The sequence below is a fragment of the Belonocnema kinseyi genome, chromosome 10 (genome assembly GCF_010883055.1).
Source record: "Belonocnema kinseyi isolate 2016_QV_RU_SX_M_011 chromosome 10, B_treatae_v1, whole genome shotgun sequence".
Classification (NCBI taxonomy): Eukaryota; Metazoa; Arthropoda; class Insecta; order Hymenoptera; family Cynipidae; genus Belonocnema; species Belonocnema kinseyi.
The window spans coordinates 37,563,780-37,589,576 of NC_046666.1; the positions used below are offsets into that span (position 1 = coordinate 37,563,780).

At 21.2% G+C, this 25,797-nt stretch overlaps 2 protein-coding genes across 3 annotated transcripts in view; both read right to left on the reverse strand.

Annotated features, from left to right (window-relative positions):
• LOC117181549 overlaps positions 1-5,521 on the reverse strand; it is an 83,986-nt gene extending 78,465 nt beyond the window's left edge. For both annotated transcript variants that reach the window (XM_033374366.1, XM_033374365.1), the window contains exon 1: positions 5,473-5,521. The gene's annotated coding sequence lies outside the window, so the exon portion shown is untranslated. The remainder of the gene's footprint in view (positions 1-5,472) is intronic.
• The window catches only part of LOC117181081 (trichohyalin-like), a 45,998-nt gene that overhangs the window by 8,177 nt on the left and 12,024 nt on the right, over positions 1-25,797 (reverse strand). Inside the window, exons 2-4 of the mRNA XM_033373649.1 lie at positions 21,946-22,167; positions 18,472-18,840; positions 10,926-11,492 (exon numbers count right to left, since the gene is read on the reverse strand). Coding sequence (XP_033229540.1) covers positions 10,926-11,492; positions 18,472-18,734 — 830 coding nt within the window. The 5' untranslated portion in view covers positions 18,735-18,840; positions 21,946-22,167. The remainder of the gene's footprint in view (positions 1-10,925; positions 11,493-18,471; positions 18,841-21,945; positions 22,168-25,797) is intronic.

The following is a 25,797-nucleotide window of genomic DNA, read 5'->3' on the forward strand; positions in this document are numbered from 1 at the left end:
AAAATTTGCATGATAATTTTTAATTTTTAATCCTAGGAAAATTAAAAATAAATTTTGATTTTGAAAAAGTATTTCAAGAGAATATTTAAAAAGTTTTTCAAATATTTAAACAAAATTTACAAAAAAGATTCTATAAGATTTTAAACAAACTTTCTAAAATTTGCATTATAATTTTTAATCATTTTAAAAGTCCTAAGTATCTCTTAAAATTACTCAATTTTTTTCTACAAATGTTCAATTGTAAATTATACATCAAAATTTAAAAATTTCACTTACAAATTAAGCATTTTTCAAATACAAAAATTAAAATTGTAACGTTCAATATTTACAGGCTCTTCGAAATTTTAACTATTCCAAATTTTCTATGTCAAACAATTCAGTTAAAGATTCTTAACTTTTAAATATTTGGTTTCAATTTATTTGTCTTAAATAAAAATTCAAATATTGCAAAATATTCAATAATTAATTTTTTTTTTCATTAAAAATTTTTTATTGAATGGGTTAAAAATGAAATATTTCAGACTGAAACAATATTTTTAATTTAATAAAATCCTTTGATTAAGAATATATTATTGTCAAGTTATCTTCAAGTTAAAAATAGTTTATAAACTTTCAGTCACACGTTCACATTTGTTTAATGACTAAGAATTTCAAATTGAAACGGTTTAAGTTTTAACGTTAAAATATGAAAATTCTTAAATTTTGAACGGGTTTAAAATCGTTTTCGTTCACTTTTTATTACTTAAAGTACAAATAAATTTTTTAAAAAATTTTATCAAAAATTTTCAACATCAAAGGCTTTTATTTTTTATTTGTTCAAGTATTTAAGAAAACATTTACAAATTTTTTAAATTACAAATTTAAGCTTAGAAATCAAAATTCTACATGGAAAATTGTTGATGTAAAAAAAAATTTTAATTACGCATTGTAAGCTACAAAATAGCATAATTGAAAAACATTAAAATTCAACTAATTATTTAAAAACTATTAAAATCGAACATGGACAGATTTTTCTTCTACGAATTTGTAAAATTTCCGGTAAAAAAAAATTCACTGTCATTTTCCGGTTTTTCCCGGTTTCAAAAAATTGCCGGTCCAGCGGCTACCCTGAATGTTAGTAAATTTATTTTATAAAGAGTAAAAAAAGTAAATTCTTCTTTTCCATTCATCTTCTTTGATTTTACTAAAATTTCAATTGCGACATTAAAAAGTGGGTTGTCCAAATTCGAACATTAGATTCTTGTTTCTTTTGCTTTTAATATTCGGGAATTTTATAAGGGGCCATTCAAAATTAAGTAAGATGATTTTTCAACAAAATACATGAAAATTCAACTAAAAGAGATCAATTTGTAGTTAAAAATATTTTTTGAATCAAAAGAAAAGGAATTTTTCACAAAATAGTACAGTTTTCAACTAAATTGTTGAGTTTTCAAAGAAAAAAGATAAATTTAAAGCCAAAAATTAAATAATTAAATTTGCAAAACAATTAATTTGCAAACAAAAAAGAAATTTTGAATAAAATAGTTAAATTTACAACTATAGAAATGAATATTCAAAGAATGAATTTTCAAAGATATTTTCACGACAAAATATTTCAATTTTTAACCAAAAGCAGTCAAATTTAATAAAAAAATAAGAATTTTCAACACAATATTTGAATCCTCAGCCAAAGCAAATTGATTAATTTTTGTGTTGCTAATTAATAAAAAAAAATTCTTTAAAAATGTAGAATTCCGAATCCTAAAAAAAAAATGTCTACAAAAAAGTTTATTTTTTAACCCAAAAGTATCCATTTAAAAAAATATATTTTCCAAAGAAACTTTTGAAATTTAAAGCCAAAATAAATTAATTTACAACTAAGAATGTAAATTTTGAAACAAAACCGAAACACTTACATTTTCAGCAACAACAAAATTAATTTTCAACCAGAGAAAAATGAATTTTCAATCAAATAGTTCAATTTTCAAGCAAAAAAAAAAATTATTTTTTAACAAAAATAATGAATCTTGAACCAAACAAAAAACGAATTTTTAACCCATTATTTAACTTTCCAATCAAAAGAATTAATATTCAACCCAAATAATTGAATTTTCATTTTAAAAAAAAAGAGTTTAAGCAAAACAAAATTCATTTTCAAAAAAATACAAAACCATTTTCAACACAATATTCTTCGAATAGAGAAATCGTTTTTCAAGACAGAATATAATTTTCCAACAAAATAGATACTTTTGTAACCAAGGAAATGGATTTCTAACTAAAATTATGTATCTTCAACCAAAAAAATAGAAGTTTTATCCAAGATGTTGAATTTTAGTTCGCACAGATGAATTTTTTTCCAAAAAGTCCAATTTTCAAAAAATACAGGAATTTTCAAAAGAAAAAGATAAGGTTTCAACCAAAGTTGGAATTCATATACTGTCGGCCACAAAAATTAATTTTTATCAATAAAAAGTTGGATTTTCAACCAAATTTTGAATGAATTATATAAATTTTAAATCAAAAAGTTAAGTTTACAACTCATAAAGATAAATTAGAAACTAAGAATTTAATATTTAAATTTTCAGTTAAAACAAGTTATTTAAAAAAAAGAATTTTGAATAAAATAATTAAATTTGCAAAAATCTAGATGAATCTTGAACAAAACAAAAAAATAATAGAAAAAGTTCTGGTTAAATTATATTTTAACCACAAAAGAAAAACGAATTCAAAAAAAGAAGGTTGAAGTTTCAATCAAAGACATTTTTTTACCGAAACAGATAAAATTTCAAATAAAAACAATTTTAAACTAAAGTAGAATATTTAAATTTTTGGTAAAAAAAACATTAATTTTCTACTAAATAAAATAAAATTTGAATTAAATAGCTGAATTTTCAACTAAGAGGATTAAGTTTCTACCAAAAAAGACGAATTTGAATTTTCAACAAAAAATGGAACAGCTACATTTTCAATTTATTCCCTGCGTTTATAAAACCTTAGTTAAAATTGTTAGAATGGCGAATTTCAGAATAATGAACTATTTTTCGTTAAAAAATTTTGTTTTGCAGAAAATTTAAGTAATTTTTTTTTTTTTTTAAGAATTCATTTTTTTGTTTGAAAAAAAATAATTTAAAAATTAGTTTTTTCTATAGAAAATTCATATTTTTGGTTAAAAATTCATCACTGTGATTAAAAATTAATTACTTTGGCTGAAAATTCGTTTCTTTTTAGAGGAAGATTAATTTTTTTAACTGAAGATGTAACTTCCCTTTTTGCTTAAAAATTTATATTTTTAGTTGAAAATAAATTAATTTGGCTAAAAAAATCGTTTTTTTTTTGTTGTTTTAAATTTACTTTTCTAACTGCAAATTGAACTATTATAGTTTTGGTTTGTAAATTTATATTTTTTTATTTAAAATTTGTGTATTTTATTTTAACTGCTCGATTTAGGGTAGAAAATTTATCATTTCGGTTTAAAATTGGATTATTTGCTTGAAAATTCATTTTTTTGTTTGATAATTCATTGTTTTAACTGAACATTTAATTGTTCTATTTCTGTGGTTAAAAATTTAACTATTTTGTTAAAAGAAATGTTTTTTTTTGGTTGAAAATTTATTTTACAGACTGAAATATAAGTATTTTATTTTTGGTAGAATATTTATCTTTTTAGTTTAATTTTAAGTACTTGGTTAAAAAATATAAAAATGTTAGGTGAAAATTCACTTTAACTATTCAATTTTTCGTGGAAAACTTACCTTTTTTAATAGAAATTTAATCTTTTTCATTAAAAAATGCTCTGTTTTGTATAAAATTTAAATTTAATTAATTTTGCTACAAACTCGTTTTTTTGTTTGTTTAAAATTTTCAATCCTATTTTTTTTTGGTAAATTTATCATTTTTAGTTGAAAATGTATATATTTTATTTTAAGTGTTCTGATTTTGGTTGAAAATTGATATTTTTTAGATAAAAATTCCTGTACTTTGTTGAAAATATGTCATTTTTGGTAGAAAATTAATCTTTTGACTTACAAATTCAAATAACTATTTGGTTAATAATTCATATTTTTGGTTGAAGATTCATCATTTTATTTCAAAATTCCTTTCTTAGGTTCAAAATTTATTTCTTTTTAATTTGAAAACTCAACTAAAAAGTGTTTAAAACTTTTAATCTAAGATTATTAATTTTTGTATAAAAAAGCGAATGTTCGACAAAATAGTTAAATTTTTAAACAAAAAAGATTACCTTTTAAAAAAGATTGGTGAAAACTCAAAGAAAACTAATCCCTATATAAAATTTCTACCAAAGGAGATTAATTTGCAAACCAAAAAGGAAAATTCTTTAGAAAACATTTGGATTTTTAACCCAAAAACACTTGATTTTCAATCAAACATTCAAATGTTCTAAAAAGTAAAAACGAATTTTCAACAAAATAGAGTTTCACTTTCAACCAATCAGATTCATTTTTAACCAAAAATAAGAATTTTTAACTAATGTGATGAATATTTAACTTAAATACTTAAAGTTTTAACTTTTCAAAAAAAAATGTTAATTTTTTACCAAAAAGACGATTTTTTAACAAAATACATACAATTGTAATAAAATAATTAAATTTTCAACTAAAAAAGAACAGATTTTTAATCAAATAGTCGTATTTTAAACTAAAAAATATAAATTTCCACCAAAAATTAAATGGTTAAATTTTCAGTTGAAAAAAAACGGCTGAATCTTTAACTGAAATAATTGAATATAAAATTAAAATAATCAATCTTTAATTGGAATATTTGAATTTTCAGTCAAGAAGATTAATTTTTAATTAAAAAGATAAATTGTTAAAAAATAATTGCTTAACCAAATAAATGAATTTTAAAATAAATAATGAAGTAATTTGCAATCGTATTTCAACTAAAAAATATAATCTTTTAAACAAAACATTAGTTCACATTTTCAGTAAAAAAATAATTTACAACGAAAAAAGTTTTCAACAAACCAGTTTAAATTGCAACTAGAATAATTAAATTTTTGGTAAAAAAAAATTTAATTTTCAGCCTACGAAAAAACGAATATTCAGCAAAATAGATAATTTTTTAAGAAATAAGATTTATGTTAAATTAAAATTATGAATCTTTAACAAAAAATAAATCAATTTTCAGCAAAAGTATAACTTTCAACCAAAATTAAAATTCAACAAAAAAGACAAACAATTTTAGTTAAATTTTCAGTTAAAAATATGTATTTCAAATAAAAAAAAAACGATTTTTCAACAAAGTAGTTCAATACTAATAAAAGGCTGCTTTCACAAATGAAGAATCATTGTTATTTAATTTAATATTGCAATTAAAAAAAAATTAGCACTTTCGAAAAAATTCCATGACATTCCAGGATTTTTCAGGTATGTAAAAATTCCCTGACAATTCCAACTTTTCTGGGGAAAATACTTTTTTAATTCTTTTAAAAGAAACTTTTACTATAAAAATTGTAGAATTAATTAAACATACCTTCATAATAGTTCCACAATCATTTCTTTATTGTAATTCTGCGATTTTTTTTCGAAATATTTCAAAAAAATAGAAAAAGTTTTCCGTCAATGCCATTCCTAGTATTTTCAAACTAAATTAAAAAACTTATGATTAAGATGATTTGTGTAGAAATATAAATTAAAAAAATGAACTTGCCGGAATGAAAACTACTGTATATAATTCTTTCTCGAAAATATTTTTATTTTGTCGTAAAAAGAAAAGCATATCCATATCTTTGGAAATTTTAAACATATCGTATTATTTTTGAGTAAATAATAAAACGAGTAATAAAATAAAAAATCATATTAAATTTTAGTAGCACACAGATTATAATATCATTAGGGATTTTTTTATGTATGTCATAATATTCTGATCTTTTTTTTAAATAAAATTTAGTCTATTTTACGAGACTGAAAATAAACTATCTTAGGATTAAAATATCTTCAGTGTTGTTCCTAAAGTCCATATCCATCCTACTGAAACGAAATAATTTCTCTTTTACATCTAAATGCGTTTCAAAATTAATATTATTTATTTATATCAAAATCCAATTTTTCGGAAATATCGTACAAAATATAAATTACTTACGAATAATTACGATGGACAAAAAATTTAATTTTAAATTCCAATTATATAACTTTCAGTGTCTTCTTCTTCTTGTTGAGGGGTAATTTCACTCTTTGAATTATCACTATCCAAACGACTGAAAAGTTTTTTTTTTTAAATAAATATTTATAACGACAGGTTTATCATGGAGGGAAAATATTGCTGCAATTTTTTTTTTAATCAAGCTTTTGTTTTCAAAGATTTTTCTATACTGTCTTCTACAATTTTGTAGAAAAATCAGCTAGTTGGTAGAAAGTTAAACTACTTTGTTAAAAATTCATTTATCCTATTGGTGGAAAATTATTTTTTTCGACTGAAATTTTTTTTTTTGTACAAAACCTTTTTTGTTTCATTAAAAATGCAAATGCTTTGTTGCAAATTAATGCGTTTGACACTTAAAGGGCATACTTCCGTAAAATTACATTAAAATCTGACCGGGTGTTTTATACCCAAGGGTATTTAAACGTGTGCTGTGCCGACGGTATTGGATAGTTTTTTTACCATAAAATTAATCAATGATTTTTAATCTATCTAGTTTAAGGAGAAAAAGGTTCCATGACAGTTTTTGAAATTTAAAGCAGTTAAAAAAATCCTTTTTGGAAAAAATGACTTCTTTCACTCTAAAATTCATAACTTTTATAGTTTTTAATATTTTTACTTAAAATTTTACTTAAATACTTCCGACATACAGAGCTTCAAAAATAAAATTAGTTTTTTAGTGTTCGTTCCAAAGAAGGTATTTATTATAAAAAATTAAAGTTTAAATTCAATGAAAAATTAAACACCGTACTTTGCATGATTAATCGATTTTATTGATCTTAAACTGCGTATAAAAATTATAAAAATCAAAATTATGTGGAAATGACATAAAACAATATATAATTTTTTTGTTTGAAACATAAACTATTACACTTTTGTTAAAAATGCAACTTTTTAGGTTGAAAATTCAACTATTGAGTAGAAAACTCAGCTGGTGGGCTGAAAATTCAACAACTTCGTAGAAAATTCAACTATCTGATAGAAAATTCCACTGTTTTCGAGATAATTCATATCTTAAAATTGAAAATTAGTTTTTTGGAATGCAAATTTGACTCCCTTTTTGGTTGAAAATACCCCTTCTTAAAAATTAAACTGTTTTATAGAAAACTCGTCTTTTTTATTGAAAATTCAAGAATGTGGTAGAAGATTCAGTTATTTCGTCGAAAATTTAACTACTCTATTTTTAATAGTAAATTAATAGTTTTTAGTTTAAAATTCAACTATATTGCTGCAAATTCGTATATTTTTTTTAAAGTTTGCCTTTTTTGGTTAAAAATTCAACTGTTTAGTTGAGAACGAATATTTTTACTTGAGGATTCAAATGTTCCCTTGAAAATTCGCATTTTTTTTATTGAATTCAACTATTCTAAATTTGAAATTAAAATCCGTTTTAGTTTAAATAACAACAATTACATTTTACGCTTGAAACTTTTCAATTTTCGGCAGAGAATTGATCATTTTTAGTTGAAAATTCAACTATTCGGTCGAAAATTTATCTATTTTGTTGAAAATTTATATTTTTTTTTGCGAAATACCACTATTTTTTATTTAAAATAAAAAATATATTTGTTTTGAATTATCAAATAAAACGTTTTTTTTTTAAATTCATACTTTCAGTTGAACATTTACATTCGACTTAAAAATTCAACCGCTTTATCTAAAACTCGTCCTTTTCGCTTAAAAATTAAATTGTTTTGTAGATAATTCCTTTTTGTAAAATGTGAAAATTAATTTTGTGTAACGAAAATTTAACTATTCCATTTTTGATTAAAACTTGATTTTTTAGTTTAAAAATTCAACTATTTGGATGAAAATTTTTGTAATTTGTTCAAAATTCATCCTTTTTGATAATAAATTAATCTTCTTTGAAGACAATTCAACTAATCGGTTAAAAATTAATGCATATTTTTGAAAATTCGTCTTTCCTGAAAATCAATATTCTTGGTTGAAAATTCAACTATTTTAATAAAATTTTCTTTGCATGTATTCTGTATAATGTTTATTTATTTATTTTTTTTTTTGTACAAAATTAATCTTCTTGGTTAAGAACTCATCTTTTTGGTTGAAAATTTAACTATTTGGTTAAAAATTTATGTTTCAATGAATTAAAAACTCTGTCAAAATTATATAATTTAAACAAATTTAAGCTAGAAACATTTATAAATTGAAGATTACATTTTTTTAATATTTTAAAAATCCTTAAAACGCCTCCAACTTTTATTATAAAATCTTGATAAATTTCTATGAAAAAAATTAAATTTTCAATCGAAAAGGACAAACTTTTTCAACCAAAAAGGACGCATTTTAAAGAAAATAGTTGAATTCTCTACCAAATAGTTGAATTTTTATCGAAGAAATATGAGATTCATACTAAAAAAGATGAATTTTTAACGACAATTTAAATAAAAAGAACAATTTTTTACGATATAGTTCAATTTTCAACAAAAAAGTATAACTTTTTAATAAAGTAGTTTAATTTTGATCCAAAAGTTGCATTTTCATCCAAGAAAGATGAAATTTCTTTAAAAACAGATTAAATTTTACTTGAAATTATTTATTTATTTAAAAATTTTCAACAACAAAAAAAACAATTTTCAGCTAAAAAGTAAATTTTCAACCAAAGAAATAAATTATAAAAAATTATTTAAAAAACAAACTACATTAATTTTCAATCAAATAGTTAAGTTTAGAAAAATATAATTTCCCAAGAAAAAAAAAGAATAGTTACATTTTCAGTAAAAAGAAATGATTTTCAACAATATAGTTTAATTATTAACCAAAGTAAAAAATCTTGAATGAAAATGCTAAATTTTTAAGCCAAAAAATGAATTTTTGACGAACAGAGAATAATTTTCAACAAAAATGGATGAATTTTAAACAATACAATGAAATTTTCACCAGGCATAAAGGAAATTATTATTTTTTTAATGTTTAAAAAAACTTTTTCATTCTCAATCATAGAAATGAATTTTCATCCAGCAAGATTGATTTTCTACCAAAAAAGACGAATTTTCAACAAAATGTTTCAATTTTTAACAAACAAACAAACAAAAATTCAACTAACATGACGAATCTTCAACCCAAAAAAGGAATTTTTAATTAATTTTCAACAATACAGTCAAATTTTCAAACAAAAAGTATAAATTTCCAAGAAAATTGTTCAATTTCCAAATAAGCAATCAAAAATCAAAATCAAATCAAAAAGACAAATTTTAAAAAAAAGTTAAATTTTCATCCAAAAATATTTGAATCTAAATAATATTTCAAATTATTTTTCAACAACAAAATATAAATTTTAAACAAAAAGTGAATTTTCTATGAAATAGTTTAATTTTCTATAAAAGAGTTAAATTTTCAACAAAACAGTAGAATTTTCAACCAAAAAATATGATTTCTGTTTTAAAAATAGCTTAATTTTCAACCAAATAGTTGCATTTTTATCGAAGAAAGATGAAATTTCTCTTAAATCAGATGAAATTTTAATTTAAAAAAAGAAACAAAATTTCAAAAAAAAAAAAAAAAAGAGTTGAATTTCCATTCAGAAAAGATTTCATATCTCTTTTCAACAGCTAAATTTTTAATTTAAACAAAAAGACAATTTTCTACGAAATGTTTAAACTTTCAACAAAACAGCAGAATTTTCAACCAAAAAGTATGAATTTCCAAGAAAATGGTTGAATTTACAAATAAGCATTTGGATTTCTATTCAAGAAAGATGTAATTATTTCTAAAGCAGTTCAACTTTAAAATCAAAAAGACAATATTTTTAAAAAAAGTTTTTAATTTTCAAGAAAGATGAAATTTCTTCGAAAAAAGACGATTAAAAAAACGTCAAAAAAATTGTTAAATTTTCATGTAAAGAATATGTCATTTCTGCTAAAGCAGGCGAATTTTTAAATCAAAAATACAAATTAAAAAAAAATGAGTCGAATTTTCATCCAAAGATATTTTAATTCAACAAATATTTCAGATCATTTTACAACAAAACAATATAAATTTTAAATAAAAAGTAAATTTTTATGAAATAGTTAAATTTTTAACCAAAAATTATGATTTTTATTTAAATAGTTTAATTTTCAACCAAATAGTTGCATTTTTATCGAAGAAAGATGAAATTGCTCTTAAAACAGGTGAAATTTTAATTTAAAAAAAGAAACAAATTATCAAAAAAATAGTTAAATTTCCATTCAGAAAAGATTTCGTATCTCTTTTCAACACCAATATTTTCAATTTAAACAAAAAGTATATTTTCTATAAAGCAGTTAAATTTTCAACAAAACAGTAGAATTTTTAAACAAAAAGTATGGTTTTGGTAGGAAAAATAGCTTAATTTTGAACCAAGTAATTGCATTTTTATGCAAGAAAGACGTAATTTCTCTTAACCCAAATGAATTTTTAATTTTTTCAAAAAAAAGTTCAATTTTCAAAAAACATGAACATTCTAGAAAATATTTAAATTTTCAACAAAATTGTTACATTTTTATTAAAGAAATATGCAACATTTAAATAAAAAAACTATGAACTTCTAAATAAAAAAAAAACCAGATTTTCGGGAAAAATAGTTGTCATCCAAAAAACATTTCAGTTAATTTATCACCTACAAAATCTGAATTTTCAACAAAAGATTAATGTTTTACAAAAATAGTTGAATTTTTAACAAAAAAAGGCAAATTTTTAACAAAAGAGTTGAATTTGCAATTAAAAAAAGGCCGGTTTTAAAAGAAAATTGTTAAAATTTTCAACCAAATAGTAAAATTGACGAAGAAAAAGATAATATTCAATCTTACCTTTGCGAAGCATTGTCACTGGAGAATTGTTGTACAAGTCCACGTTTCAGACGTCTATTATTTAATATCTCTTCATAATCTAATAAAATTTTGGCCATATATTTTTCTACATTCATCTGCAGCATTTTTTCCATTTCCAAATTAAGCCGTCCATTTACTCGAGCACGATAACGTGATTGATATATCTTGCTTCGAAATTTTACATAATCACGTCTCAATTCTTCGGTTTCCTCTTCAGTCTCATTCAACATACGTCTAATTACTTCTTTCACTGTTGGATTATAACGGCTTTCCTTCCTGTTAAACAGCGTTGAACCTAAATCTTTTTCACTTTCCTTTTTTTTATTACGATAACATATTGGATTTAAAGTTCTTCGAAGTCTCAATTTATCGAGTAATTTTTTTATCCTTTCATCTTCTCCATTTTTAGGATTACTGCTATAATCCATTATTTCCGTCTTCATGGGGTCTATAAATAATGTGTCTTCTTGTGACAATTCAGGAGCGTTTAAATCTACTTCTTCCTTTACAATATTTCTACTTTCTTTTTCTTCTTTTGTATCCACACTATTGAAAAAAAAACCATAGAAATTTGAGAAAATTCATTACTTTTTAGTTGTTGTTGTTGTTGTTGTAGTCTAAAATTTAATTGTATAAATACAAATTGAACTATTCTAGTTTTGATTTGTAGATTCATATTTTTTAGTTGAAATTTTATATATTTTATTGAAGCTATATTTTTTTTTTTTGTAAAATATTCATCTTTGGTGTTCAAAATTAAATTATTTTGTTAAGAATTCATATTTGACTGAAAATTTAATTCTTCTATTTCTGTCGTTGAAAATTTAACTATTTTGTTGAAAATTTATTTTAAGTATTCTATTTTTGGTTGAAAATTTACTTTAACTATTATATTTTTCACCGAAAACTTACTTTTTTCATAAAATTTAACTATTCTATTTTTGGTTAAGAATTAATTTCTTTGGTTGACAAAAATCCTATATATTCAGATGAATTTTCATTGTTTTAAAAATTCATCATTGTATGAAAAATTCCACTATTTGGTCAAAAATTCATATTTTTGGTTAAAAATTAATTTTTTCAACTGAACATATAACTATTCCGTTTTAGAATAAAAATTTATATTTTTAGTTGAGAATAAGTTAATTTTGTTGAAAACTCATTTTTTGTCGTTTAAAATTTAATTTCATAAATAAAAATTGAACGATTCTAGTTTTTTATTGTAAATTCATATTTTTTAGTTTAAAATTTATATATTTTATTGAAACAGTATATTTTTTGGTATAAAATTCATATTTTTGTTGAGAATGGATTTTTTTAATTGAAAATTTAACTATTTTGTTGAAAATTTATTTTAAGTATTTTATTTTTAGTTGAAAATTTACTTTAACAATTCCATTTTTCATCGAAAATTTACTTTTTTTCATAGAAATTTAATCTTTTTCGTTAAAAAATGTTCTGTTTTGTAGAAAATTGAACTATTCTATTTTTGGTTAAGAATTAATTTCTTTGGTTGACAAAAATCCTATATATTCAGTTGAATTTTCGTTGTTTTTTTTATTTAGAAAATTCATCATTGTGTGGAAAATAACACTATTTGGTCAAAAATTCATATTTTTGGTTGAAAATTAATTTTTTCAACTGAACGTATAACTATTCCGTTTTTGAATGAAAATTTATATTTTTAGTTGAAAATAAGTTAATTTTGCTAAAAACTCATTTTTTGTCGTTTAAAATTTAATTTCATAAATATAAATTGAATTATTCTAATTTTCTATTGTAAATTCATATTTTTTAGTTTAAAATTTATATATTTTATTGAAACAGTATATTTTTTGGTATAAAATTCATATTTTTCTTTTTAGATTGATTTTTTTTAACTGAAAATTTAATTCATCCATTTCTGTCGTTGAAAATTTAACTATTTTGTTGAAAATTTATTTTAAGTATTCTATTTTTTGTTGAAAATTGATCTTTTTAGTTGAAAATTTACTTTAACTATTCCATTTTTCATCGAAAACTTACTTTTTTTCATAGAAATTGAATCTTTTTCGTTAAAAAATGTTCTGTTTTGTAGAAAATTGAACTATTCTATTTTTGGTTAAGAATTAATTTCTTTGGTTAACAAAAATCCTATATATTCAGTTGAATTTTCGTTGTTTTTTTTATTTAGAAAATTCATCATTGTATGGAAAATTCCACTATTTGGTCAAAAATTCATATTTAATTTTTTCAACTGAACATATAACTTTCCCGTTTTTGAATGAAAATTAATCTTTTGAGTTGAAAATAAGTTAATTATGTTGAAAACTCATTTTTTTTTTGTTTAAAATTTAATTTTATAAATACAAATTAAACTATTTTAGTTTCGATTTGTAGATTCATATTTTCTAGTCGAAAATTTATATATTTTATTGAAACTGTATATTTTTTTGTAGAAAATACATCTTTGGCGTTCAAAATTAAATTATTTTGTTAATAATTCATATTTTTGTTGAGAATTGATTGTCTTAACTAATAATTTAATTCTTCTATTTCTTACGTTGAAAATTTAACTATTTTGTTGTAAATTTCTTTTTACTATTTTCTTTGGTACGAAAATTAATATTTTTAGTTGAAAATAAGTTAATTTTGCTGAAAACTCGTTTTTTGTTGTTTAAAACTTAACTTTATAAATACAAATTGAACTATTCTAGTTTTTTATTATAAATTCATATTTTCTAGTTTAAAATTTATATATTTTATTGAAACAGTATATTTTTTGGTATAAAATTCATATCTTTTGTTCAAAATTAAATTATATTGTTCAGAATTGATTCTTTTAACTAAAAATTTAATTTATCTATTTATGTGGTTCAAAATTGAAGTATTTTGTTTAAAATTTATTTTTTCCTTATTTAAACATTTATTTTACGTATTTTATTTTTGGTAGAAAATTTATCTTTTTAATTGAAAATTCATGTACTTGGTTTAAAATAATCTTTAGTTGAAAATTCACTTTACCTATTCCATTTATCGTGGAAAACTTACTTTTTTATTGAAATTTAATCTTTTTCGTTAAAAAATGTTCTGTTTTATAGAAAATTTAATTATTCTATTTTTTTTCAAGAATTCAGTTCTTTGATTGGAAAAAATATATACTTAGTTGAAAATTCGTTGTTGCTTTTTTATAGAAAAACTCATTTTTAGGGTTGAAAAATTTGGTCAAGTATTCATATTTTTGGTTGAAAATTCTGAAAAATGGAAAATTTGCTTCTTTTTAAATGAAAATTATTTTTTTAAACTGAAGATGCAACTATTCCGTTTTTTCTTAAAAATTTATATTGTTCGTTGAAAATAAATTAATTTGGCTGAAAACTCGTTTTTTTGTTGTTTAAAATTTACTTTTATAAATACAAATTGAACTATTCTAGTTTTTCTTTATAAATTCATATTTTTTAGTTGAAAATATATATATATTTTATTGAAACTGTATATTTTTTTGTAGAAAATACATATTTTGTGTTCAAAATTAAATTATTTTGTTGAAAATTCATTTTTTAGAATTGATTCTTTTAACTAAAAATTAAAATTTTCTATTTCTGTGGTTGAAAAATTAACTATTTTATTGAAATGTATTTTAAGTATTTTATTTTTAGTAGAAAATGTTATCTTTTTATTTGAAAATTCATGTATCTGGCTAATTAATAAAAAAAACGGTATTTGAAATTTCACTTTAACTATTTCATTTTCTATGAAAAACTTACTTTTTTTGATAGAAATTTAATCTTTTTCGTTAAAAAATGTTCTGTTTTGTAGAAAATTTAACTATTCTATTTTTTGTTAAGAATGCAGATCTTTGAATGGAAAAAATTTATTTAGTTAAAAATTCGTTGTTTTTTTTAAATAAAAATTCACCTTTAGGGTTGAAAGTTCCAATATTTGGTCAAAAATGCATATTTTTGGTTGAAAATTCTGAAAAACTAAAAATTCGTTTCTTTTTAGTTGCAAATTAATTTTTTTAACTGAAGATTTTTAATAACTCCGTTTTTAATTAAAAATTTATATTTCTAGTCAAAAATAAATTAATTTTTCTGTAAAATATTCTTTCTTCCGTTTAAAATTTACTTTTCTAACTGCAAATTGAACTGTTCTAGTTTTGGTTTGTAAATTTTACTTTTTTAGTTGAAAATTCATATATTTTATGGAAACTGTATATTTTTTTTTGTAGAAAATTCATCTTTTAGATTTAAAATTGAATTATTTTGTTACGAATTCATTTTTTTTTTTTAATTTAGTTGAAAATTCACTTCAACTATTCCATTTTTCGTGGAAACCTTACTTTTTTGTATAGAAATTTAATCTCTTTCGTTAAAAAATGTTCTGCTTGGTAGAAAATTTAACTGTTCTATTTTTTGTACGAATTCAGTTCTTTAATTGAAAAAATATATATATTTAGTCAAAAATTCGTTATTTTTTCTTATAGAAAAAATCATCTTTAGGGTTGAAAAATTTGGTCACAAAATCATGCTTTGCTTGAAAATTCTGAAAAACCGAAAATTCGTTCCTTTTTCGATCAAAATTAATTTTTTTAACTGAAGATGTAACTATTCCGTTTTTTATTACTAATTTATATTTTTGGTTGAAAAAAAATTAATTTTGCTGAAAACTCGTTTTTTTTCGTTTAAATATAACTTTTATAAATACAAATTGAACTATTCCAGTTTTTGTTTGTAAATTCATATTTTTTAATTGAAAATTTATATATTTTATAGAAACTGTATATTTTCTTTGTAGAAAATTGATCTTTTGCGTCCCAAATTAAATTTTTTAGTTAAGAATTCTTTTTTTGTTTTGAGTATTGATTCTTTCAACTGAAAATTTAATTTAATGAATTAATGTTGCTAAAAACTCGTTTTTGTGTATTTTATTTTAACTGATCGATTTTTGGTAGAAAATTCATCTTTTGTGTTTGAAATTGAAATATTTTGTTGAGAATTCATTTTTTGAAAATTTAAGTATTTTATTTTTTTTTCCTCGAAAACTTACTTTTTTTATAGAAATTTAATCTTTTTCGTTAAAAAATATTCTGTTTTAAAGAAAATTTAATTATTCCATTTTTGTTTAAGAATTAATTTCAATTGTTGACAAAAATCCTATATATTTAGTTAAAATTTCATTGTTTTTTTATATAAAAATTCATCTTTAGGGTTAAAAATACCACCATATGGTCAAAAATTCATATTTTTAGTTGAAAATTCTGAAAACCTGAAAATTCGTTTCTTTTTAGTTGAAAATTAATTTTTTAAACTGAAGATGTAACTATTCCGTTTTTTATTGAAAATTTATATTTTTGATTGAAAATATATTAATTTTGGTGAAAACTTGTTTTTTTTGTTGTGTACAAATTAATTTAATGAATACAAATTAAACTATTCTAGTTTTTCTTTGTGAATTCATATTTTTTAGTTGAAAATTGATAGATTTTATTGAAACTGTACATTTTTTTGAAGAAAATTCATATTTTGTGTTCAAAATTAAATTATTTTGTTGCGAATTTTTTTTTTAGAATTGTTTTTTTTTAACTAAAAATTTAATTTTTCTATTTCTGTGGTTGAAAATTTAACTATTTTGTCTAAAATTTATTTTTTTCTTTGTTGAAAAATTATTTCAAGTATTTTATTTTAGGTAGAAAATTTATCTTGTTAGTTGAAAATTCATGTACTTGGTTAAAAAATAAAAAATCTTTACTTGAAAATTCACTTTAACTATTCCATTTTTCATGGAAAATTTACTTTTTTTCATAGAAATTTAATGTTTTTCGTTAAAAATGTTCTGTTTTATAGAAAATTTAATTATTTTATTTTTTTTAAGAATTCATTTCTATAGCCGACAAAAAAATCCTATATATATTAAGTTAAAATTTCGTTTTTTTTTTGTTTTTCTTTTAGTAGAAAAATTCATCATACGGTTGAAAATTCCACTACTTGGTCAAAAATTCATATTTTTGGATGAAAATTCATCACTGTGAATAAAAGTTAATGTCTTTAGCTGAAAATTAGTTGTTTTTTTTTTTAGTTGAAAATTAATTTTTTTAACTGAAGATGTAACTATTCCGTTTTTGATTACAAATTTATATTTTTAGTTGAAAAATAATTAATTTTGCTGAAAACTCTGTTTTTTTTTCCGTTTAAAAATTTACTTTTATAAATACAAATTGAACGATTCAAGTTTTTCTTTGTGAAAATTAATATTTTTTAGTTAAAAATACATATATTTTATTGAAACTGTATATTTTTTTATATAAAATTCATCTTTTGGATTAAAAATTGAATTGATTTTTTAAGAATTGATTGTTTTAACTGAAAATTTAATTTTTCTATTTCTGTGGTTAAAAATTTAACTATTTTGCTGAAAATTTTTTTGTTATCTTAGTTGAGACTTTTTCTCACAGACTAAAAATTTAAGTATTTCATTTTTTGTAGAAGATTGATCTTTTTAGTTGAAAAATTCATGTACTTGGATTAAAAATAAAAAAATTTTTAGTTGAAAATTCAATTGAACTATTCCACTTTTGCGTGGAAAATTGACCTTTTTTGATAGAAATTTAATCTTTTTCGTCAAAAATGTTCTGTTTTGTAGAAAATTTAACTATTCTATTTTTGTGCAGAATTCAGTTCTTTGAATGCACAAAATATATTTTGCTTAAAACTCGTTTTTTTCGTTTAAAATTTACCTTTTCAACTGCAAATTGGACTATTCTAGTTTTTCTTTGTAATTTCATATTTTTTAGTTGGAAATGTATATATTTTGTTGAAAAATGATTTTAAGTATTTTATTTTGGTAGAAAATTCACTTCAACCATTCTCTTTTTCCTCGAAAACTTACTGTTTTTAAATAGAAATTTAAACCTCTTTCATTCAAAAATGTTCTGTTTTGTAGAAAATTTAACTATTCTATTTTTTGAAAAAAAATCAGTTCTTTGATTAGAAACAAAATATATTTAGCTAAAAATTCGTTGTTTTTTTCTATAGAAAAATTCATCTTTAGGGTTCAAAAATTTGGTCAAAAATTCATATTTTTGATTGAAAATTCTGAAAAAAATAGAAATTCGTTTCTTTTTTGTTAAAAATTAATTTTTTAAAATGAATATGTAACTATTCCGTTTTTTATTAAAAATTTATTGAACTATCCTAATTTTTTTGTAAATTCATATTTTTTAGTTGAAAATTTATACATTTGATTGAAACTGTATCTTTTTCTTTAAATAAAATTCATCTTTTGTGTTAAAAATACAATTATTTTGTTGAAAATTCTTTTTTTTTTGTTCAGAACTGATTCTTTTAACTAAAAATTTAATTTTTCTATTTCTGTGGTTGAAAATTTAACTATTTTTTTATAAAAAATTTTTTTCTTTGAAAATTTATTTTACTTAATGGAAATTTAAGTATTTTATTGTTGGTAGAAAATTTATCTGTTTAGTTGAAAACTTATGATTTATGTTAAAAATTCACTTTGACTATTCAATTTTTTGTGAAAAACTTACCTTTTTTCATGTCTCAATTCTTCTGTTTCCTTTTTAGTTTCATTAAAAATACGTCTTATTACTTTTTTCATTGTTGGATTATAACCGCTTTCCCTCCTGGTAAAAATCGTTGAAATTAAATCTTTTCCAGCTGGATTTTTTTTACCACGATAACATTTTTGAAATAAATTATTTTTAATTCTCATTTTTTCGGGTAATTTTTTCATTCTTTCTTCTTCTTCATTTGTAGGATTACAGCTCGAATCCATTATTTCCGTCCTCATGGGGTCTACAAATATTGTTTCTTCTTGTGACAATTCAGAAGCGTCTAAATCTACTTCTTCTTTTATAATAATTCTAGTTTCTTGCTCTTCCCTTGTATCCCCACCGCTGAAAAAAAAAACAATACAAATTTAAGAAATTAAATTCACACGGTTGCTACAAAATCCAAAGACTTTTCCTGAACAATTTACCATTTTGCCGGGCCGAAATAATTTTTTTTCAAATATTTAACAGATATAAACAAGGCTCATACACAATTTTATAATTTTTGAATCAAAAGGAAAAGAATTTTTTAAAGAATATTACAATTTTCAACTAAAAAAGATACATTTAAAGTAAAAAATCCAGTAAAAATTTTCAACGAGAGATGATTATTAAAAAAATGAATTCTCAAACATATTTTCACCGACAAATATTTCAATTTCCAATTAAAATCAGTTAACTATTAATTTTTTATTTTAAGTTATCAAATCTGTTTTGAATCGAAAGAAAATAGATTTTTAACAAATTAGTACAATTTTTAATTAATTAGTTGATTTTTCAACTAAAAAAGATAACTTTAAAGCCTAGAACCGAACAATTAAATTTTCAGTTAAAAAAATTAATTTGCGAACAAAAAAGACATTTTTAACAAAAGAATTAAATTTACAACCGCAGAGACAAATATGTATAATATAAAAAAAAATATTTTCAATAAAAAGCAGATAATTTAAAAAAAAGAAAGAATTTCCAACAAATAATTCAAATCCTTAATTAAAGAAGATAAAGTTTCAAACCAAAAAGAGGAATTTAAAATAAAAGACTTGAATTCTCAATCAAAAAATTTTTTAATGAATAAAACAAAAAAACTTCTTTCAAAGTATCGAATTGGTAATCCAAAAAAATTAAATTCCGACAAGAAAAAATTCATTTTTCAACCAAAAAATATCATTTTTAACAAAAAAGTTATTTTCCAACGAAATTGTTAAATTTAAGATAAACAATAAATTCATTTTCAAGGAAAAGCGGAATAGTTACATTTTCAGACCAAAAATAATCATTTTCAACTGAAGAAAAAAAAGATGAATCTGCAACCAAAACAAATTAATTTTTAACCAAAAAGATTGGGTTTTCTACTTAAATAATTGAATTTTCTTCAGAAAAGAGGTTTAAAAAAATGAACATCAAACTAAAAAATATTAATTTTAAGTTAAAAAATCTATTTTGAATCAAAAGAAAAAGGATTTTTAGCAAAATAGTATATTTTTTTTACTAAATAGTTGATTTTTCAATTTAAAAAATTAAATTAAAGCCAAAAATCGAATAATTAAATTTTCAAAACAATTATTTTGCAAGTAAAAAAGGAATTTTGAATAAAATAGTTAAATTTTACAAAGAACTGAATTTTCTATCAAAAAAGATTTTCTAATTATTAAAAAAAAATTGCTTTAAAAATGTCGAATTCCCAAGACAAAACAAAATTAAAAAGCCTACAAAAAAGTTTAAAATTTAACCCAAAAATATCTATTTACAAAAAAAAAGTTATTTTCCAACGAATCTATTGAATTTTAAAGCCAAAATAAATTAATTTTCAACTAAGAACATAAATTTTGAAGCAAAACCGGATTAGTTACATTTTTAACAAAAAACAAAATTAATTTTCAACAAGAAAAAAACGAATTTTTAATGAAATAGTTGAATTATTAAGAAAAAAATTATTATTTTTTAACTTGAATGATGAATCTTGAGAAAAAAATGTAACCCATCATTTAAATTTTCAACCAAAAAAATGAATTTTCATTTTAAAAAAGAGTTTTAAACAAAACAAAATGAATTTTCAACTGAAACAGAATAATTTTGAAGCAAAAATGTAATAGTTACATTTTCAGAAAAAAAATTAATTTCAACAAAAGAAAAACGAATTTTCAAGCAAAGAAATATGTTTTCAAATAAAAATATAAATCTTCACCCCCAAAAAATGAGTTTTTAACTGAATACTTAACTTTTTAACCAACAATTTATATAGAAATATTTGAATTTCCATAAATGAAAGACGAATTTTCAACAAAATAGTTGAATTTTTAAGCAAAGAAATAAATTTGTTAATAAAATGATGAATCTTCAACCAAACAAAAAAATTTTTTTAATCAATTGATTAACTTTTCGACCAAAAATATGAATTTTCTACCCAAATAATTAAATTTTTATTTAAAAAAATTGTTTTCAACAAAATAAATAAATTTTCCCTTAAAAAATATCAATTTAAAAAAAAATGAAATAGATTATATTATTTGATAAAAAAATTTATTTTCAAAAAAATACAAAACCATTTTCAAAAAAATACAAAACCATTTTCAAAAAATAGAGGAATTAAAAAAAAAGATAAGGTTTCAACGAAAATTGGAATTGTTATAGAATCAGTTCCAAAAAATAATTTTTAGCAACCAAAAGTTGGGTTTTCATCCAAATTTTCAACAAAATACATGTATTTTAAACCAAATAGTTCAGTTTGCAACTCATAAAGATAAATTCAAAATCAAATAATTAAAGTTTCCATTAACACAATTAACTCAAAAGAAGAAGAATTTGGATTTAAATAACATAAAAAATAACTAATTTTCGAACACCTAAATAAATCTTGAACAAAAAATAGAATAGATAAAGTTTCAGTTTAAAAAAATTGATGTTCAACAACAAAATAAGAACGAATTTTCAAAAAAATATTTAAATTTTCAACCAGTTATTTTTTTTTTAACGAAACAGATGAATTTTCACATAAAAGCAATTTCAATCTAAAATAGAATAGTTAAATTTAATTTTTAATCAATTAAGTTTAGTTTCTAACAAAAAATACGAATTTTCAAATAAAAAGTGGAACAACTACATTTTAAATTAATTCCTTACGTTCATAAAACCTTATTTAAATTTTGTAGAATAAGGAATTTGAGATTTTGCCTGACATTCCTTGACCATATTTTAAATTCTCGGAAATTAAAAAAAAAGTAAATTCTTAAATTCTTCTTTTTCATTCCCCTTGTTTTTTTTTATTTGAACTGCGAAAGTCAAAAATGTATTGTCCAAATTTGATCATTATATTCTCGTTTCTTCTTCTTTTAATTTTCGGTAATTTTAGAATTAAAAGATAATACACATTTTTATAAATAGTTGAAATAACGGAAAATAATAACATGAATTGAAAATTTCAGAATCGATTAGATCATTAAAAAGACTTACAACTCATCCGGGCCAATATAGAGAGGATCTCGGTCCTCGTCAAAAGGTTTCGTCCCCGAATCCTCCACGTAATTCTTATCAATGAAAACTGATGGTCTCGTATCTTGAGAATCCTTGGGAAAATCCCTTGTTTCCTTCTTTCCATCATTCTTTTTTGTCGATTCTAGTCCTAACTTTATGACATCTTTTGTTTTGTTTAATACAAGTAATCGACTCTGTTTGCTAAAAATAAAATAAAAATTTTATACGCTATTTATGGGAGGAAGTAATTAACGAAAGAACAGAAAGTTTTTTTTTTTTTTGAATCTGTAAAAAAATACGTCCTTTTTTTAAAGGAGATATGTATTTTTTTAATTCACACAGCGACATTTTTCACATATTTTAATTGTAGGTCTTAAAGTTTTTAAAGTTTTCAAACGGACGAAGAAAGGATTTAAAATTTTTTAAAGCTATTTCGATTTTTTGAAAAATTAAAACACAACATTTACTCGAAACAGTTACCTTTTGTTCGTTGGAATTTGCGGTATTGGTAGGTCATATATACCAAAGATACCATAAAATAAAATAAAATACATTTTTACCAAAAAAAAGACAAATTTTCAACAAACTACATGAATTTTTAATCAAAGAGTTGAATTTTTAACTGAAAAGATACATTTTTAGTTGAAAAATTACTTTTTAACCAACTATATGAATTTCCATAGAAGAAGTTTAATTTTTGCAAAAAAGACGAATTTTCAAACAAAATATTTAAATTTTCAACCTTAGAAATCAATTTTCATCCAACAAAATTCATTTTCCAACAAAAACGTACAATTTTCAACTAAAAATATAAATTTTAGTTGAAAAAATACTTTTCAAACAAAGATATGAATTTTCATAGTTAACGTTTAATTTGTAACAAAAAATACGAATTTTCAAACAAAATAGTTCGATTTTTAACAAACAAAAAATGAACAAAATATAAACAGAATAGCGCAATTTTCACCAACGACATAAATTTTCACCCAAAAAGATAATTTTTGTAACAATAAAGACGGATTTTCCATCAAATCGTTAAATTTTCAGATAAAAAATTAATTTTCAACTAAAGGGATGATTTTTCATCCAAGAAGATTAAATTTGTATAAAAAGATGAATTTTCTACAAACTAAATGAATTTTCAGCAAAAGAAAAGGTGAATTTTCCACCAAAGAAATACATTTTTAACAAACTCTTACATGAATTTTCAACCAGATATTTCAGTTTCCCCTCAAAAAAAAATTTTACATTTTCAGTAAAAAGAAATCATTTTCAAGTACCATAAAAACAATTTCCAAGTATATATTGAAATTATTAAGCATAGAAAAGAATTTTTAACTGAAATAAAAAAAATACGGATTTTCAGCCAACGAGATGATTTTTTATCCAAGAAGATAATTTTTTTTACAAAAAAGACGAATTTTCGACCAACTATATGTATTTTCAACCAAATAATTGAATTTTTAACCAAAAAAAGGTAAATCTTAAAACAAAGAAATAAATTTTCAACAAACTACATATATTTTCAATCAAAAAGTTGAATTTTCAATCAAATTAATTTTCAAAGAAAAAAAAAGAACAATGACATTTTCGGCAAAAATAAATATTTATCCTCCACCCCCCCCCCCCCCCCCCCCCCCACCGCCCTCAAAAACAATTTTTAACGATATAGTTAAATTATTAACCAAAGAAAGGATTTTTTTCTGAAATGATGAATTTTTAAGCCCAAAAAAAAATTTTAAGTAATAGACAATAATTTTCAAAAAAAAAAGAATCATAAACAAAATAGTGAAATTTTCACCAGACATGAATTTTCACCCCAAAAAGATCATTTTTGTAACCAAAAAGACGAATTTTTAACCAAATAGCTAAATTTTTAGGTAAAAAATCAATTTTAAAAAAATGATGCTTTTTTATTCAAGAAGATTAATTTTTTTACAAATAAGACGAACTTTCTACAAACTGAATAAATTCTCAACCAAATATATGAACTTTAGAGAAAAAGAAAAGATAAATTTTCAACTAAAAATATAGTATTCACAGTTTCAGATAAAGGAAATAATTTTCAACAAAAAAACAATTTTCAGCTAAAAAGTAAGTTTGCAATCAAAGAAATGAATGTTCAGCAAACTACATTAATTTTCAATCAAATAGTTAAGTTTAAAAAAAATTAATTAAAAAAAAGCAGTTATATTTTCAGCAAAAAAAAATGATTTTCAACAATATAGTTGAATTATTAACCAAAGAAAAGAATCTTTAACTAAAATAATAAATCTTTAACTCAAAAAAAAATTTTTGACGAAAATAGAATAATTTTGAACAAAAATAAGCGAATTTTAAACAAGATAATGAAATTGTCACAAAAGACATGGAGAAAATTATTATTTTTTAATGTTCAATAAAATATTTTAATTTTCAATCATAGAAATAAATTTTCATTCAGCAACATTAATTTTGTACCAAAAAAGACAAATTTTCAACAAACTGGTTCAATTTTTTTTATTTAGATTTTTTTTAAATAAGAAAATTATGTCACCTTTTTTTTGAGAGAGAAAAAAAAATTATTTTCGACTTATTTTCAAATTCTTGCACTTTTTGAAATTTTTAAGATTTTTTTTGTTCCAAGACGCCAAGTTTTTTTATCTCTTAATAAACCGATAAGAAAAACAAAGAAAGATTTTCTTTAAAAATGAATACACGGCATATTTTCAAAAACAACTAGCCTTTTTCGTCTTTTTTGGTACCAAAATCGACACATTATTTGAAAATTCATATTTTGTTTAAAATTCGTCTTTTTTTGTTAGAAAAATCATCTTTTTGATTGGAAATTCATGTCTTTAGTGAAAATTTCACTATTTTGTTTAAGATTTGTTTCTTTTTTTCTTTGAAAATTATTGTCTATTCCATAAAAATTTATTTTCTCGGGTTAAAGATTCATCATTTTAGTACAAAATTCCTTTCTTTGGTTAATAATTTAACTATATTGTTTAAAACTGGTTTTTATGGGGGGGGGGGGGGGTGACACACTTATCTTTGCCTGAAAATTTACCTTATTTTTGTTAAAAAAATTCAATTATTTGGTTGAGAGTTCATATAGTTTGTAGAAAATTGCTCTTTTCTGTAAAAAAATTATCTTCTTGGATGAAAATTCATCTCTTTGGTTGACAATTAATTTTTTATCAGACAATTTAACTATTGGCCTGAAAATCCGTATTTTTTTATACAACAATTATCTTTTTAGAGGAAAGTTCATGTTTTTGGTGAAAATTGCATTATTTCGTTTGTAATTCGTTCATTTTTTTATGAAAATTATTCTCTATTCGTTAAGAATTGATTTTTTTGGATTGAAGATTCATCATTTTAGTAAAAAAATGTTTCTGTGGTTAATAATTTTAATATATACTTAAAAATTATTTTTATGGTAGTTGAAAATTATTTCTTTTTACTGAAAATGTAAACAATCTTTTTTTTTAGGGAACACTGAAATATCTGGTTGAAAATGCATGTAAGAGTTTATTAAAAATTTATTTCTTTGGTTTAAAAATTCATATTTTTGTACAAATTTAATCTTCTTGGATTAAAAATCATCTCTTTAGTTGGAAATTAATTTTTTATCTGGAAATTTAACGATTAGATGGAAAATCCGTCTTTTTTTTTGTTACAAAAATGATCTTTTTGGTTGAAAATTGCACTATTTGCTTAAAATTTGTCCATTTTCATTGAAAATTATTCTTTATTGGTTGAAGATTCATATTCTGGGGTGAAGATTTATCATGCTGGTTAAAAATTTATTTATTTTTAATGAAAAATTAACTATTTTGTTGAAAGTTC